The sequence below is a fragment of the Plasmodium relictum genome (genome assembly GCF_900005765.1).
Source record: "Plasmodium relictum strain SGS1 genome assembly, chromosome: 7".
Classification (NCBI taxonomy): Eukaryota; Apicomplexa; class Aconoidasida; order Haemosporida; family Plasmodiidae; genus Plasmodium; species Plasmodium relictum.
The window spans coordinates 650,989-669,850 of record NC_041685.1 but is presented as its reverse complement, the minus strand read 5'-3'; the positions used below and the strand labels follow the sequence as shown (position 1 = coordinate 669,850).

The 18,862-nt window shown below is 18.7% G+C and overlaps 7 protein-coding genes across 7 annotated transcripts; 2 read left to right on the top strand and 5 right to left on the bottom strand.

Annotated features, from left to right (window-relative positions):
• Positions 1-720: 720 nt before the first annotated feature.
• On the top strand, positions 721-3,767 carry PRELSG_0717300 (TLD domain-containing protein; the record flags this gene model as incomplete). Its single annotated transcript, XM_028675869.1, has 2 exons — positions 721-840; positions 1,131-3,767. The coding sequence occupies 2 exons, from the start codon at positions 721-723 to the stop codon at positions 3,765-3,767; spliced, it is 2,757 nt and encodes a 918-aa protein (XP_028532415.1).
• A 561-nt stretch (positions 3,768-4,328) lies between these two features.
• Positions 4,329-5,057, bottom strand: PRELSG_0717200 (pyridoxal 5'-phosphate dependent enzyme class III, putative; the record flags this gene model as incomplete). Its single annotated transcript, XM_028675868.1, has 1 exon — positions 4,329-5,057. The coding sequence occupies one exon, from the start codon at positions 5,055-5,057 to the stop codon at positions 4,329-4,331; it is 729 nt and encodes a 242-aa protein (XP_028532414.1).
• A 683-nt stretch (positions 5,058-5,740) lies between these two features.
• On the bottom strand, positions 5,741-7,132 carry PRELSG_0717100 (dolichyl-diphosphooligosaccharide--protein glycosyltransferase, putative; the record flags this gene model as incomplete). Its single annotated transcript, XM_028675866.1, has 1 exon — positions 5,741-7,132. The coding sequence occupies one exon, from the start codon at positions 7,130-7,132 to the stop codon at positions 5,741-5,743; it is 1,392 nt and encodes a 463-aa protein (XP_028532413.1).
• Positions 7,133-7,972: 840 nt separating this feature from the next.
• PRELSG_0717000 (sugar transporter, putative) lies at positions 7,973-9,373 on the bottom strand (the record flags this gene model as incomplete). The annotated part of the gene is made up of 1 exon (XM_028675865.1): positions 7,973-9,373. The coding sequence occupies one exon, from the start codon at positions 9,371-9,373 to the stop codon at positions 7,973-7,975; it is 1,401 nt and encodes a 466-aa protein (XP_028532412.1).
• Positions 9,374-10,159: 786 nt separating this feature from the next.
• On the bottom strand, positions 10,160-11,930 carry PDI9 (protein disulfide isomerase, putative; the record flags this gene model as incomplete). Its single annotated transcript, XM_028675864.1, has 3 exons — positions 10,160-10,266; positions 10,385-10,898; positions 11,025-11,930. The coding sequence occupies 3 exons, from the start codon at positions 11,928-11,930 to the stop codon at positions 10,160-10,162; spliced, it is 1,527 nt and encodes a 508-aa protein (XP_028532411.1).
• Positions 11,931-13,587: 1,657 nt separating this feature from the next.
• TrxL1 (thioredoxin-like protein 1, putative) lies at positions 13,588-14,568 on the bottom strand (the record flags this gene model as incomplete). Its single annotated transcript, XM_028675863.1, has 3 exons — positions 13,588-13,950; positions 14,214-14,359; positions 14,454-14,568. The coding sequence occupies 3 exons, from the start codon at positions 14,566-14,568 to the stop codon at positions 13,588-13,590; spliced, it is 624 nt and encodes a 207-aa protein (XP_028532410.1).
• Positions 14,569-17,018: 2,450 nt separating this feature from the next.
• PRELSG_0716700 (PPPDE peptidase, putative) lies at positions 17,019-18,071 on the top strand (the record flags this gene model as incomplete). The annotated part of the gene is made up of 2 exons (XM_028675862.1): positions 17,019-17,085; positions 17,401-18,071. 2 exons carry the CDS (start codon positions 17,019-17,021, stop codon positions 18,069-18,071), a joined length of 738 nt encoding a protein of 245 aa, XP_028532409.1.
• Between the last annotated feature and the right edge of the window lie 791 nt (positions 18,072-18,862).

Genomic DNA, 18,862 nt, shown 5'->3' with positions numbered 1-18,862 from the left:
AATTCCATGGCCATCTTCTTTTTCCTTTTAATATAAAAAGATTATAATTTTTTTTGCATTTTTCTTTCATTCGCCAATTGCATTTTGAAACATTAAAATGCTATGGTAATTTCACATATAAAAAATTATTTGTATTTCTTAATAACTTTTAACTTTTTTTTTTTTTTTTTTTTCACTTTTCTTTTAGTCTTCAGATCATTAAAATTATATGCTGTTAATTTTTTTTTTTTTCTTTAAGTTATAAAAACAGCATAATCGATAAAAATTCATATGAAAGTATTTTTTTTTTTTTTTTTATTACAACAATTTCATTTGGATAACATAAAAAAAAAAATTTTTTTTTATAATTTTATAATTACACTTATATTTTTTCTTCTAAATATATTTGGATACATTAGTTCCAATAGAAATATTAGTTTAAAATTTTTTTAATAATTTATTTTTGAAAGCACAATTATAAATAAAATAAGACATCTTTAAAAATATACTTATATACATACAAAAATTTAAAAGAATTTTTTTTTTGTTTTAGGATTAACTCAATATTTTTCGTCTCTTTACATTTTTTTCTTTTTTTTTTTTTTTTTGTTTAAAGTGTCCTGGTATAGCGTTAAATGTTCATGTATAGTGGTTTTCTTGTGAAAACGAAGAAATCAATTTTTTATCTTTTATTAATATTAAAAGAATTTTCCAAAAAAAAAATATAGAAAAATGTAATAAATGAAAATGGAAATAATGGGTGAAAGTCAAATTAATGATAAAATAAAAGTTTTAAATGTTTTTCAGAATGAAGAGATAGTAGAAAATACGGAAAAACAACAAATTTCTAATAAATTTGAAGTATGAATAAATAATTAATTAATAATATAAATTAAATTTTTTTATCAATAAAATACCAATTTTTATTACGTATTTATGTTTTTTTTTTTTTTACTATGAAAATAATTTTGTGAAAAATCTTTTCGAAATATTCTAATAGTTATATCAATATAAAATACATTAGTTCTATTTACTATTTATTTTTAAAATAATGTTGTGTAGTTATTTAACATATATATATATATTAATATATTTTAATAATATTATCAATATTATACATAAATTTTTTATTTTTTTTTATTTTGTCATAGTTTGAAAAAGGAATAATACGTAATGCAATAGTTTCAACAAATACAAGTAAATTTTCAAAATTGAATGAAAAAGAAAGAGATAAAAAAAATTGTATTATATTTCGTGAGCAATGTGAATACTGTTTAGCGAATTACTCAATAAGTGGAAACTTAATTTTAACAAAAGAATCCTTATTATTTGAACCAGATTTAAGAGATAAAAATGTTATTATTAATGGATTTGGTACATATCAAATATTTATTGATTTGTATGATATTTACGAATGTGCTCACATTGTAGTACCGACTAAAGATACTTATTTATGTAATAATGAAGAAACATGTGGATTTATTCAAGTTTTATTAAAAAGTATATATAACAGAATATGTGATGATTCAGGGAATAAAAAAAATAGTGGTAATATTAATCCTAATAATGATAGTAACAGTAATAATACTAATAATGAAGTTAGTAAACAAAAAAGTATATCATACTATAAATATATAAGCAAAAGTTTATCTTTCGTTTATAATCTGGCCCATCCATTAGTTCAAAACGCATCATTTAAAGATTTTAAAAATGACAAAAGTAAAAAAAGTGACTCAGCAGATTCATCTACTGGCATGTCAAAAATAAGTGAAAAAAATGAAAATGAAGAAAATGCATTAACAAAAAAAAAAAAAAATAGTTTCATTAATTTTGATATATATTCAAATTGTAATATTATAGATCATTTACATGATAGTGATTTAAAAATTTATCAAAAAATTAATGAAACAAATTATAGTAATGTTTCTTCATCTCACCCAATTATAACATATAAAAACAATTTAAATTTAGTTAATTCTGATTCCTCTTGTAAAGAAGATAACTCTAGTAATAATGGAAAAAAAAAAAATAATTTATATAATTTAACAGAAGATGGGAAGTTGGAAAATGGATTTACACAAAATGAATTATTAAAAAATGATAATGAAGAAAAAATAGTACAGAGAAATGAAGACCATCTTGAACATGATATAAATGATAAATATAATTTAAACAAAAGTGAAAATAATGAAAGTATAAATAGGACTAATTTAGAAGAAAAAAAAAATTATACATTAAAAGATATATCATTGAAGAATGATAATATAATTCAAAATGATAAAAACAATTTAGATAAAATAGAAAAAGAAGAAAAACTCTCTTCGCATGAAATAAAAAACTCTATTTCTAATAATAATAATAGAAATAAAATTTCTTCTGATATACATAATAATGATTCAGATAATAATACAAATAATATTTCTAATGACTCGTTAAATGATGATAATAGTTTAAAAGAAAATTTGAAGAACAAATTGGGAACAGATATAGAAAACGAAATAAATAAGAGATCACATAAAAAATATGAAGAAAAAAGTTTTATATTATTTAGGTTTTTTAATAATAATAAAGCATATGAAACAACAACTAAAATAATTAAGGAAATTGATGAAGTTAGAAAAACTGAAAATAAAATAAAAAAGACAATAACTTCAGTACCATTTACATCTAATGAGCTATTAAGATGTATTATTGAGCAATCTTTAAAAACTAATGAATCAAAAAAAGTAGAAAAGTCTAGTTCATTAAATGATAATAAAGATCAAAAATATCAAGTAATAGTTCCAAAATTAGAGTATATTAATGGTTCAGTCAAATTATTAAATAAACAAATGACTAAACAGATAAACTATTATTTACCACCAACATTAAGTATTAAGATATGGAAATTAGCATTCTGTTCAAGTATTCACGGAGTATCATTTAAAACATTATATAGAAGTGTTTATAATAAAGGAAGTGTAATTTTATTAATATATGATATGGATAATGTATTGTTTGGATATTTTTTAGATAAATTACATTGTGATAATTGCTATTATGGTTCTGGAGAAAACTTTTTATTTACTTTCAAAAATTCTGATGATAAAAAAAAAGAAAATAATAATAACATTACAAATAATATTAATAAAGAATATATAAAGGATTCATATAATTATCCCATTGATGTTGCTTCAGAAAAGACCTTTGAAAAAATAGAAAAAAATGATTTTTCTATAGAAAAAAATAATAACACGAATAGACAAGATAATGATTCTGAAAATAAAAATTTATATGTTAAATTAACTGGTCACTTAGAAAATAATCTGAAAGAATCAATTAAACAATATCCTAATCAAGAATTTAACTCTAGTTCTAATAATTATTTAAATACATCGGATGCTCATATAACTAAAGAATCTAAAAAAATTTCCAATCATAGTACAAATTGTACTAATGAAGAAATTATTAATTCAATTAGCCAAATAAATAATTATAATTATGATAAAAATATTTCTATTACTGAAAATTATGCATTAAATGAAAATAATAGCAATACTAATTGTACTAACGATAATATTAATACTTCCATACAAGTATATACATGGACAACTAAAAATAACTATTTTGTTTATTCTGACGAAAAATCAATTATGGTTGGAGGTGGAGATAATTACGCACTAGTTATTAACGAAGATTTATGCAAAGGGCAAACAAATAGAAGTAATACATATGATAATGATTTGTTAACATATGATGAAGAGTTTGAAATTCAATTTTTGCAATTATGGATTTTTGAAGATTATTAAAATCAAATGAAAAAGAAAAAAAAGAAAAAACAATAAATAGGATTTTTTTTTTTTTATTATATATATACATATATATAATAATGTTTATTACAATTTTTGTTATAACTTACACACATTAATTATTATATGAATTCCCATTTTTAAGCGTAACTTTTATAGCATTTGTATAATTCCGAATTCTCTTATGATAATTAAAAAAAAAAAAAATTTTTTTTTTTTTTTGTTTTTTATATATATGCAACTTTTGTGACTTTCAATATTATTTATATTTATTATTATTTATTTTATTTTATTTTATTTTTTTTTAATTTTAAGTTTATACTAATGAACATAAACGATTAATTTATTAATTCTTAAATATTTATAAATTAAAAAGAAAAAAAAATGAAAGCCTACTGTAATGGAAAATTAAAAATAATTACAATGTTTAATATTATAAAACATATATATATATATATATTTTTATTTTAAAGAAAAAAATAATTTCAACTATATACGTAATAAATTTTTTATAAAACTGATATAAAAGTGAAAAAATAGAAATTAAATGAAAAAAAAAAATTATTTGAAAATGGCTCTTCCAATTCTTAATTGAGTTGTTTGGTGCTTAATAGCTAATTCTAAATCATCTGACATTCCCATACTCATATGAAACTTTTTATTCTGAAAGTAATTATTTATAATTTGATTATTTAAAAGTCTATTTTTAATATTATTTAAAATAATAAATGAATTTTCTCTTTTACTTATTTCCAATGATGATATAGTCATTAATCCTTTAAATATTAAGAAATTACAATTTTGAATTATATATAAAACAGTGTTTTCAATTTCTTCATAATTATCATACATGATTCCAGTTTTATTTTCATCATCAGTAGTTTTAATTTGTATTAAAACGCGAATTTTTTTTAAATTATCGCTAGTCTTTAAATCATCTTCATTCATAATTTTTAAATAGTTATTTAATAGAATTGCTTTCTTTTGTTTATCTATTGTTTCTATCATATATAAATTTTTAACTTTTAAAATATTTTTGCATTTATTTGATTGTAAATTACCTATGAAATGCCATTTTATTGAATTAGGTAACTGTTCAGATTTTTCTATTAATGAATCAAGATAATTTTCTCCAAAGTGATATTTTTTATCATAAGAATGAATATCATTTATTTCAGTATTCCCTATATATTTTGTTACTATTAATATTTTTGGTGTATTAATAGAACATTGCTCAGATATTTTTTTTACTTTATTTTCTATATTTTTTAAATTATTTATGTATTTCATGAGTAAATATATTTAATATAAAACACAAAAACATGAGGAATAAATACAACACTATCGTAGATATATGCGTAGTCTTTAATAATAAAAAGCAAAATTTGAAAAGTTTAACAATTTTTTAATAATAATAATCTTAATATTTCATATCTTATTTATTTTTTATGAAAGTGTAATAAATTAATGATGAATTTACACTGCAATTTTTTTATTTTTTTATTAAATCAAAAAATATATATATATATTATAATACAAAATGTGTATATATTTATTTGCGATTTTTATTATACATTTTTATTGAAATTTATAACGGAATTAATGAATTTATTAGTATTACTTAAAATATTTATATTTAGATACTATATGAAAAATTTTCAAAATTTAAATTATTATTGACTCTAAAATACCAAACTTAATTTTTATTAATTTAAATCTTTTAATATATATAATAAAAGATTCATAAATGAGAAAAATTAAAAATATATATTTAAAAAAAAAAAAAAATGGAAAAATTAAAAAAAGTAAGATCTATTAAAAATAAAAAAAATAATAAAAAAAGATAAAGAAGGGAACAATGTGTTCATTAAATAATATAACAAAGCATATAATGTAACCAATAATAAATTAAAAATAGTGAAATATATAATTATAGTTTAAGAAAAAAATAAGAATGATATTTATAATTAAAATTAATTTTTTTTTTTTTTTTCTTTATTGTGTTCAGAATTGTCAAATAACAGTATCAATGTGAATAAAAATAAGCAAACCAATGACAAATATATATAAAAATAAAACGGGTAATTTTTAAAATTTACCTTTTTATTTTTATCATAATGTAATAAATTTCTTACAGGCAAAAAGTATTCTAAGTTTAAAATGTTATATCCCTTTCTTAAGTAGTATATTTGTAATTTATAAATACCATGTTCACTAGGTAACTTAAAGTTTTTAAAATATGTAGGATTTTGTATATCTCTATAGCTATCTAAAAAATTTCTAGCTTTTACATTGATTTTAATTAGCTGATATTGAATGTCATTTCTTTTAAAAGGAGCCCAATAATTTTTTTTTAATTCGTAAAAATCTATAGACATATGAATGTAATCATTTATGAAAAAAGTAGAATTTTCTTTAAATGTTCTTTTATATAATTTAAAATTATTATAACGAATTATACCACTTTTTTTAAAATTCCACTGAATTAGATCATATGTAAAATTTTTATTTTCTTTATTTAAATCAAAATAAAAATCTGAAAATATTTCAGATGAGGAAGAAAAAATTAAGCGAAAGTTATTTTCTAGTTGAATAGAAGATATTAATAATAGTTCAACTCCTTGCTTTTTTTCTTTTATAATGCTGTTGTCTTTTCCATACAATAAACATGTTTTTGTGCAAGTTAAAACTTCCAGATAATATTTGTTTTTCAATGAAACTGAGTGAGCTGTTCCTTTAAATAAAATTTTGTATTTATTATATACTATTGGAGTGTTTTGTATTATTTCATTTGTATAAAAAGACTTTTGTAATTTTTCATTATTTGTGTTTTCTTTTAAAAAAATATTATCAAAAACGTCATTAACATACGAATAATTCCCATAAACATTTATGTTTAATTCATTTAAAAAGTGAATAGAATTTTTTCCTACAACGCTATTTAAACTAAAAAAAATGTGCTTTTTTTTTTCTATAAATAATTTTACATAATTAATTTTTAATTGTGCAACAACGTCATCATTTAAAATATCTAATATGATTATCAATCCATCGTATATAGAAGAATCTATTCTATTGAAAATTATGTTATCAGTAGTATTTCTAATAATTATAATATTTTTTATATGATTTTTCTCATTATTTAATAAATTTAAAAAATTCTTATGAGTTTCTGTAATGTTAATTATATCTGTTATTAATAATAATTTTTTTTCATGATATTTTTTTATTTTGTTTTTTATTATACCTTCAATGGATTTTTTATTATAATTAACAATTTCTAGCTTTTTCTTTTCACATAAATATCTTTTTGTTATAACAAAAAAAAATGTCAGAAAAAAAAATATTTTTATTATTTCTTTCATGGTTATTCAGTGAAAAAAAAAAAAAAATTACATTTTAACAATATGAATTAAAATTAGGAAATATGAAAAATAACACATTATTACATGAAAGACAATCACAAACCAAATTATTAAAAAAAGAAAAAAATTAATATATATTACACAACTTAATAATAGAATCAATAATTAAGTTTTATATTATAATACTTCATTTTGTTATATATCATTTTTTTTTAGATAAAAAATAATTTTCCAAAAATGTATTTTTTATCAATAAAATTTTAAATTTTTATTAAAAAATAATTACAAAAAAAAATAAAATAAAATAACATTAAAAAAATAAAAATGATAAAATAATGAACTTAAAGTTATTCTTATAATGCAGCATATAAAACATAATGAAAATTAAAAAAAAAAAAAGTGAAAAAGTATATTAAACCATAGAAAATATATTAAAAATAATTATAAAGTTAAATCAAACTTTTATATAAAAAAGAAAAAAAAAATAAGTCTATGAGGTAAAATAAAAATAAATTAAAATGTTATATTTTACAAAAGAAAAACTTTAAAACAATGAAATAATAAATTAAATAAATTCATTCAAAAAGTATTGTTTTATTGTTTAAAAGAGGTATACGTAAAATAGAAAATAAAAAAGCAAATGTCAAATTGATATTATTAAAAATTATGCTAAATATATAAATGAATTTTTTTTTTTTTTATAATAAAATTACATAATTTAATTGAAATTTTTTTTTCATTTCTTAAATTCCTTTTTGATACAAATTTTATGAAAAGTTATGATTTTCCATACTTAGAAATCCAAATTCATCATTTATATATATATATAGGTACAATTTTTTATTGTCTTTGGGAGCTTTTTCTAGCAACAAGTTCTTCATCTTCTTTATAGAAGGAATTGAAACATATAATAGATACAATAGATGATACTAAGAATATAATAAATAAATAGGCGTAATCAAGTTTGTTAGCAAATTCAAACAACACCGATATTATAAATGCACCTATAAAAAGAGAATAATATGAACAAAATGCTCCTACAACTTTACATTCTTTTGGAAACATTTCAAAAACATGAGTCCATATCATATGTCCAAATCCTAGTGATAGACCAATGAAATAAGTAGCAAAAGATGTAGTTATAATAATTTGATTAAAAAGATTATCTAAAGATGAAAAGTAAGCACCTACTATTCCAGCGCATGCTAAAGCTTGTGTTACCAATCCAGTAATTAATAAATCCTTTTTTTGAAAATGTTCTGCTAACACTGTAGATATTATTGTAGAAATTACATACAGTAGAATAAATCCTACCGATATAAATGTGTTTAACATTGTAGATGAAAATATTCTATAAAATAAGAATATTTTTGTAAAAAATAAAGAATAGCCATTAAATGAATACAAATAGCATAAAAAGCTTCCTGAAAGAGAGGCTTTTCTTAATTTTTTGTTTTTTAGAAAATCAATAACTGATATGTCATTATTTATTAATGTTATATCCTTGGTGGTAGGATGCATATGATATTCTTTTTTTTCATCAAATTCTCTCGCATTGATTTTTGTTTTTAATTTATCAAATTTATCATAATTTTTCGTTGCATATAAATGTAATGGAGTATCTAATTTAAATACAAAATGTAAAAGTATTAAAGATATTAAACTAAATATCAGTGGTAAACATAGATGTATCTTATATAATATTTTTAGAACCAAGTCTGTTGTTTGTGGATTTTCAAATTTTATATTTTCATAACAAGCACCAAATATATAACTAATCAATATTCCAATAGCAAAAAAGGTTTGAATATAGAACCCGTAAAAATTCTGATATATTTTTGGAGAATATTCCAATACATAAAAACAAACAATAACAACTGCGCATCCAATAGCTAACCCAAAGAATGCTTGGGAAAATAAAAATATAATAATATGAGGTGTAGTATAAATTGTTAATAAGCTTCCAATCATAAATAAATAATGAATTGTTATGATAAATTTTCTTCTGTCTGTATTTTTAAAAAATAAAGAAATAAAACAGCCAAAGAAGGAACTCATATATAATATAAAATAAAAAGTTGTAAAATACCATTTTTCTTTATCACATCCTCTATATCCTGCTGGACATAATTTAAAATCTTCTACTATCATTTTTCTAGCTAAATTTGTCGATGACAAACATAAGCCGCAATTTATTACGGCTAAACAAGCATTGTTAACAACTTTAGTTAAATATAGCATTTTAATGAAACAAAAAAATAAAAATAAAATAAAATAAAATAATAAAAATAAAAATAAAAATTAATAAAAGAAAATTAAAAATAAGAAATAAAGTGTGCTACAATATAATAAAATTAAAATTTAGTATGAATATATATACATTGTATGCTTTTATAAAAAGTTGAAGTATTAACTTGTTTTTGTGTAAAAATTATATTAAGGGATTTTATTGTTCTATCAATTTTTTTTCTTTTTTTTAAATTAAACACACATGCCTGTGTAAACTAAAAAAAAAAATCTACAGTTGCATTTTACATATTTATATTGTTTTTATGGTATATGGATTTTTCTTGTGTTATTTAAGCATTGAATAAAATAAAACTTAAAAAAATAATATAAAATGTTATAAACATGTTCATGCATTAAAAATTTATTAATATATGAAATAATATAAAAATAAGACAATATAAATTTCAGTATATATATAAGTTTAAGCTTTTGTAATAACATTAAAACAGCAAGTAGAACAGCAAAAACAACAAAAGGAGATCAATTGTTATTAAATTAAATTTTAATAATGCATGTATTTTGAGTGAACTATTTTTTTTTTTTTTCAAAATTTAATGTAAAAATTACAGATATAAGCATGTGCAATAAAAATCAGTTTGCAGTTATTTGTAATTAAAATTGTCTTTTTCATAATTTAAATATATATCAAATTTATTTCCTGCTTAGCACTTTGGAAACTTTAATATTCATCAAATAAAAATATATATATATCAACATGAAAAAAAATATAATAACGCTCTATAAATCTTCTTCTACATCTTCTAACATTTCATCAACCATGTCAATTAAAGTATCTAACTTGACAGGAAATAGCAAAACTTTTCTTCTTTTTAATTTATTTTCTCCTACAGAAAAAAATAAAATAAAATAATTAAATATATGAAACAATTTATGTTAATATTTATAAAAACATAAATATATAAATATGAAAAAAAAATATAATTATATATATATAAATGTAACCATTTGGATAAATGGCTAAGCTTGGGAAAAATTCAATGGATTCATCAATCATGTCATTTAATTTTGCATCCATTGTTGCAACTAAAACATTTTTATATTTGTGTTCTAAGTGAAAATAATTAGACACATTTTCCCAAAAAGATAATATTGGTTTACATTCTTTGCATCCTTGAACATGATAAAAAAGCAAAATAATTCTTTGAGGATCAAAGACAAAAGATTCAAAATTATTTGTACATATTTTTTGATAATGTTGTTGTTGTCTTCTTTTCACAGGTTTCTCAGATATTCTGTATTGAGTAATTTTGTTATTATAAAAATCCTCAATAAATTTTTCTACAATCTCGGATTTTATATCTTCATTAATCTTCTTAATGAATTTTTTTGGTCTGAGCAACTGATATACAGCATCAAATGATGCGTTCCTATAATCTAAGATACATATTAAATTTATATCGTGTTCTACTTGAAACAATTCAGATCTTTCTTCACTTTTAGGAAATACAAATTTAATCTATAAAATAGAAATTTATGTATATATATTTTTTTATTTTACAATAAAAAAAAAATAATATGTAGCATTTTTATTAAATGAATAGTGATGAATGTAATATCTATATATATGCAGAAACTTTCTTACTTCAGGATGATTTTTTATAACATTGTATAATTCTGCATATATAGAATCTGAATAATCTCCTATATGACTAAAAATATAAAAATAAATATCATTATTTATTGGTTTAATTACTTTTCTACTATAATCAATAATAATTGGAAATTGATCCATATAATCTTTAGTAAATTTATGTATTTGATCAGAAATCCAAACATTATTATCTGGTCTATATACATCCTTATATTTAATTAAATCATTAGGGATAGTAGATCCTGGTCCATTAAAAATTTCTATTTTTTCTTCTTTTTCAACATATGCTAAGCCAACAGATAAATTAGGTATTTTATGAGTTTCGCCAAAATGAAAAAATTTATGAGCATTATCAGAATTCTTAACAGCAAATGCAATAATGCTAGCATATCCTTTTTTTTTTTGTAATTCAACATATTTTTCCACATTGCTTATGTTCATAACTTCAATAGATGGTACTGGTAACAATCTAAACCATTCTAATATATTGTTTTTTGTATACTTCTTAATAAATGTATATCCTTTTTCTGGATCAAAATCTCTAAATGTTAAAATTTTAGGTACAATTTTTATTTCAAAGTTATCAGCCGTTTTTGGAAGTGCTAATGTATCAACATATACAAAAACTACTTCATCACCTGGTAACTCATTTGATGCATCAACAAATTCTTTATATACATTTTTACATTTTAATTCTTTATCGTTACAAAACAAAGCAATCACATTTTGAGAATGTTGGCTATAAATTTGCAGCTCAACATCGTGAGTTAAATGTTTTATATTTTTTCTCTCTTCTTCACTTATTTCATCCCATATTACGGATTGAATATATTGAAAATTGATATAAAAAAAATACAAAAAAAATAAATAAAAAGAATAATTTAATTTTACTATCATTTTTGTGTAATTCTAAATATTATTAAATAGTTTTATAGTTACAAATTAACAAACAATTTTAGTTATATATATATTTCAAGATGTGGGTCGGTGTTACATATATATTTTTTATAATTTAATGAATATAAAAAAAAAACATTAATTACAAAAGAATATTTCTTTATTAAATTAATATGTTTTTGAAGTGTTAATCATATATGATTACAAAAAAAAAAAAAAAAAATCAAATACATAAATTTTATATGTTACATTAGCATACTTCTCTAAGATATAACTTAAAATTAGAATTATTTTGAGGGAAAAAAAAATATAATAATAAAAAAAAAAAAAAAAATATATATATATATATATATTTTAATTTGAATATATTTTTTTATTCTTTCCTATATTTATTGGAAAAAAATGTTACGATTTTAAATGCTTCATAAAAGTGGAACATATATTTTTTATTTAAAGCTAGTTTAAAATTATTTTTCCATTTTTTTTTAACAGTTCTTAATATATTATTTCACGTAGTGTAATTTTTGATAAATATATATTTTTTTATAATTTGTAATATATATAAGTGAAATATACTAGATTCACGAAAAATTTATTCATTTTCTGTGATTTTTATCTTTTTATTATTGTGGAAAAAGGTACAATATGCTAGAATTGTGTATAATTTATTTTTATCATTTTTTTTTTATGTTTTAAAAACTTTTAGTGTTATTTTTTAGGCATTTAAATAAAAAAAGGAGATAAATTAGAAATAAATATATTCTAATAAATATATTTTCAATAATTTTTTCCATTATTATTTCTTCCTATACTATAACACATTTTAAAGGAATTTTCGTATTTTTAAAGAAATAATGATAAATATTAACAGAGTTTAAATAAATAAATGGAAGTTTTATTTTCTCTAATACATGGTTTTAACTAATATAAACATAAAGAAATTTAATTTTTAAGTGACATATTATTTATGAATTCTTTTTCATTTTATTTCATTTCTAATAATTTTGTCAGCTAAATGATTTATACTTTGTGAGAATTTTCATAGCAAAAGGCTTAAAATTATCTAAATTATAAAGGTCTAAAATAATTTTTTAATTTCCATTTCTTTATATATAAAATTTCTTTTTATTATTATTATTTTCTATTATATTTAAAAGTATTTTCATTTTAATTTCTCTATTTTCTTTTTTTTTTCTTTCATATATATATTCCGAAGTATACAACTTTCAAAATGATTTTTTTTTTCTTTACAGTATTTTAATTAATATATAGGTGTTTACTTATAGTTTAATTAGTATATTTCACAAATCAATAAAGAATAAATAAAAAAAAATAAAATTAAAAATGAATCCAAATACATAAAGATTAAAAATAATAAAAGTACAAAAAATATGTCTATGAAAAGAAAAAAAATTAGTAATAATAATAGTAATTAAAATGGCAAAAATATAATATATAAAGTTAATGCAAAGTAAAATAAAATTTAAATATAATTTATAGTTTTCCTTTTTTTCTGACTAAAATTTATCTAAAATTGACATTCATATTCCATATATCTATTATTAAATATGTATAGTATTAATTAATCTAAAGGAAGATTTATAAAATTAAAATTTTTTTTCTTTTTATTAACATTTGAGTACCTATAATTGAACGTCTAAATCGTATTTCTTTTATTTAAAGTATAAATATTATTTCTGTAATCCCATCTTAAAAGACCTTTTTCACCTTCATCTCTGCCACTGCTAATGTGTAAAAGTTGGGCTTCTCTTCCATCACTACCGATAACAATTAAGCAGGGGACATCACTTCTAGGTCCTGATCCATATAGAGGAACTTCATGATAGTTCATGACTCTAAAATGATTTTTCAATATATCTGTTAATGGGTCATCTATATCAATGTATAACCAAGGCATATGTTTTTTATGGTCTTCGAATGATTTTCTATTAGAGTCAATACTTACAAAAATAATTTCTATTTTTTGATTTGATCCTCCTTCATTTATGGTTTTATAGAACTAAAAATAATTGAAAATGAATAAAAATATTTTACAATAAATAAAGCATATATTTTTGAAAAAAATAAGATAGAATAAAGGTTAATAATAACCATTGACTTTTGTAGAATAAATTAATGAAACAATTATATATATCTATATACTGGAACACGAATATATTATTTGAAGATATTATTTTTCTTTGTATATAATTTAAAAAAATTCTAATAAAAAATAAATTATGTTTATATGAGCATGCATAAAAATAGACAAAAAGAGGTAACCTGTTGTAAGAATGGTAAAAACGATCTACATTTGGGATCATCTCCATTTGAAAAAAATAAAGCAACGGATTTTCCAATCAAGTGCTTTTCGCTTACTACGGTGTCATTGATATTTTTTAATGATCCTTCTGGAAAAAGTACAAGATCTATAAAAAGAAGAAATATAATTATAAAATTCCACTAAAATTTATATATTTAAAAATTATCAATTAGATAAAATTATTAAAAAAAAGTGTCTACCCATATCAGTATAATCAATAGGCATATTTATAGATCCAATATTATTTATATCTACATTTTCTGATGTTCTTCTTTTTTCTGCTTGATAGGGAGAGTTGAAATTAACACATGCCATTTTAAAGATATATGAACAAAATATTAAAAGGTTTAAAATACAAAAAAAATAAAAAAATTAAATTTCCGTACACAAAATGAAAAAAAAAAAAATATAGTCTTTAAAAAGTATGAATTTATGTAAAGGAGAAAAATAATATCGTATACAATATTTTTTTTTTTTGAAATAAAGTTATAAATATATATTTAAAATTTCATGTTTCAAAAATAAAATAATATTGTTTTTATTTTATTTTTACAACTATTTTTTTTTTTTTTTTCTTATGTGTATATTTAAGAATTTCAGCTTGTTAACCATTTAAAAATTAACGTTCATAAATAACTTTTTATATAATTAGGTCGCTTTATATTTTCTATATGCAATCATATGAAACTTTTTTTTTTTTTATACTAGCCATATTAATAAAATTATATAATAATAGGATCAATACATTTTATATTAATGAAATGAACAATTCATCATATATAATTCTCTAATTTTTAGAAAAGAGATGTTTTATGTAATATTAAATTTGGAGGTGTGCAAATTTAAAAATTTACTTTTATATATAAGTATTCAAAAGTGAACCATAAAAAATTATATAAAAGTTTTTAATAATTTTTTACATGATTAAATTAAAAAAAAAATATATTTTATACATATGTTTTTTCACATGGAGAGCTGCAAATTATAGGATGCTTTAAGAACAGTTTATGAAATAAAAAATTTATTGTGTTTTATCCTTGTTAAAAGAACAACATTTTGTGTTTTAATTTCAATTATAAATCTTAAAAATAAAAAGAACAAATAGCAGCATAGGAAAAATAATTCTCTATTTTTTTTTAGTGAAAATTAAAAATTATTGTAATTTTATAATGAAATATATAAGTTATCATCTGATATCACTTAATTTTTTTGCAACAAAAAATATGGATAAAAACATTATAGAATCCACTTTTTCTATCAAATTATAAAAAAAAAAAATAAATATTTTTAACAAAAATATTAAATATGTCATTTTAATAAAAAAAAAAGGAATAACATATGTGTATTCTATTTTAGTACTTTAAAATGTTGCACCACATTTTTATCAAAAAAAAATTTTGTAGTATAAATAATATAATTTTTTTTTTAAGTTTTCTTAATGAGAAATAAGTATATAAAGTACTCTCCTTGTTTTATATAATGCAAAAAAACATGATGAAGTAATTTACGAATATTTATATATGATTCCTATATCATATATTTCGTTTTTATCATTTCTCTTTTTTTTATTATTAGACTATCTTTTTTAAGGAACATGAAGGTAGTGTTTAATTATAGACTAAATATAGAACTTATAAGTTCATACAAAAATGTTTTAAGAAAATTTTTCTCTTTTAATTTTATCTTATTTTTACTGAGGCAAATAATTATTGACTCTTAATCATTAACACTCAAAATAACTTTTAGGATTATTATGTTTCAGTTAAAAAAAATTTTGATTTTAATAATACTTTTTATTTAAATCATGATTTAAATATTTTTACATATTACAATGCAATCGTTTTTTCGTAACTTAATATAAAAAAAAATGAGTTCTCAAAATTTCATAATATTTTTTTTTATAATATTAATTCTCCAATATTTTCTACAACATAATTTAAATTAATATATATAATTTATAGAAAATATATCAGAATTTAAAAAAAAATATAGTATTAAATGATTTCGTATGTTTATATATATTTACAGAAAATATTAACAAAAAAAATAATAGCAAATGAACTTAAAGAGAATTTCCTATTTTACAATTGCATGTGTGTAAAATTTTTTTTCATAATATTTACTATAAGTTAGGAAAATATATTAAAATTAATAAATAAAGACATAACATTTTTTTTCCAATATAAAAATTGCATTTAAAGAGAAAAAATTATAAAAAAAGATAATTTACTTTTTAAATAAGGTAATATTTATAAGTATATATATATATATATATATAGTATATATCATGTAATATTTTTTCATGTATATAATAAAAAATAAAAATTTAATTATATGTAATATAAAATATAGTAACAATACTTATATAACCAGTTATTATAAGTAAAAAATATAAATTTTTTTTTTTTTTTTTTAACCATTCTATTTTACTTAGAAAAAGTCTATTTAGCTAGTAAATAAATACCAGAACATAAAAAAAAAAAAAAAAATGAAAGGAGGGGAAAAAAATAATTGGATTAAGATAAATTAAAAACTCATATAATGACAAATTTTTTTTTTTAATTTGTTCTTCAAATTTGGATATTTTATTAATACTTTCAAATAGAGAGTATATAAATTTTGAGTAATAAGAACTATAATCCTTTTTAATTTTTTTTTTTTTTTTTTTAAAATTTTATTTACATTGCTAAAATAATAAATTATATTATATTATATATTTTAAAGAAATATAATATATAAAAATAATTTTATGTTTCTCATAATAAATGAATATCTTTTTACATACCTACACCTTAAACGTTCCTTTTTTTTTGAAAAATGTTCGTCACACAGGTAAATATTTAAAACTATAATTTTTTCCAACGTAAAGAAAATCCTTTTTATTTTTATATAAAAAAAAAAAAAAGAAATGCACAAATATATGATTTTATTAAAATATTATTTTTGATAAATTGTTTGAATTTTGTGTTATTTATTTATAGTAGTTGAAATAAAAATGCGTATAATAGATTAGTGTGTTTTTTTGTTCATTAATAGTATACACATATGAATATTATTGACCTGATTGTATTTTCCCAGGATTAAATATATTCTTAATATATTATATAAATACTTATATATATAAATATTTATATATATTTTTTAAAGGAATTGAGGTGTTTGGTAAAGAATACACATTTTCAATGAATGGAATAACAACATGTAAACCAAAAAAATCAACAATAGGGAAATATTCCAAAAGTTATGAATTATCTTATATGCAGTTAACTTATTCACAATTTTCAGAAATTTTAAATGCTCTTGGAAAAATATACAGACCAAATACATATAATTTTATTTACAAAAATTGTAATCATTTTTGTGATGATTTATTTGAATTAATTAGTGGAAAAAGATTATTTTATAGATTTATGTTTTATTCCAGATTGGGAAAATTAGTTGGAAATTTTAAAAATGTTGCATTATGCGGTTACATTAATACTATGGAATTTTCAAGGAATGATAAAACTCTCTATGTATATGCTTTAAGCTTATCTAAATCAATACTAAAAAGAAATAAAGAACTTAAAAATAATGAAGGAATATGGTATATTAAAGACAAAAATTATAATTATTATAATTGTGATAGTATCTTTCGTATTGTTCCACATTCAAATTATGAAAATACTTCTTGTAATAAACAAAAATCAAATTACAAAAAGGTACTTGTAAATGAAACAATAAAATGCTTAAAGGATGAAGCAACCAAATATACTGACCAACTTCAATTAAAAAGTATATATTCATTTAGCACAACTGGGGCATTTTCATCAACATGAGTATATACATAAAACTGGAAATATTTAATTATAAAATTAAATATCATAAATTTATAAAAATATTTCAAAATATAAGTAGAAGAAATATATTAAATAGATAAAAGATATACATTTATTATAAGATTAAAAAAAAAATTATTATGTTTTTTATATCTTTATAAAAAGATACATATATACACTTAAAATTTTAAATAAAATATAAAATATATTGTTAAATAAGTTCTAAAATTAATATTTAAAACAAGAATATTGCTATTTTGTTCTTGCTTCTCTTCATTATTTTATCTTTTTTTTTCTTAAAAAGAAATTAAGGAAATATTTTTTTGTGTTATTTTTTCCTTATAAAGAGTCATCTACCTTATTTAGATAGCATACACTTATGCATAATTTATTTTATATCTATTGATATATATTATAATATATATTGATTATTTCTAAATTTTAGTTATACATATAATTATATAATTTAAAATGACTCCATTTAGAGATAAAGGGCATGAAAGTTCCTATTTTTTATTTTGTAAATTTAATCACAATTTTATTTTTATTTATTATTTTTATATACTTAAATATAATATATTTTAATTCATTTTAAGGCTATAATGCTTACCTCTTTTTTTTTTTTTTTTTAATTCTAAAAATAAACTTATGCATATGCATTGGACAATTTATACAAAACAGGTAGTGACTTTAAATATTATTTAGTGTCATATATATATATATATATATATATAGGCACAATTTCTAATACAAAGTGGAAAAAAAAAAAAAATTACAATTTTTGAAAATAA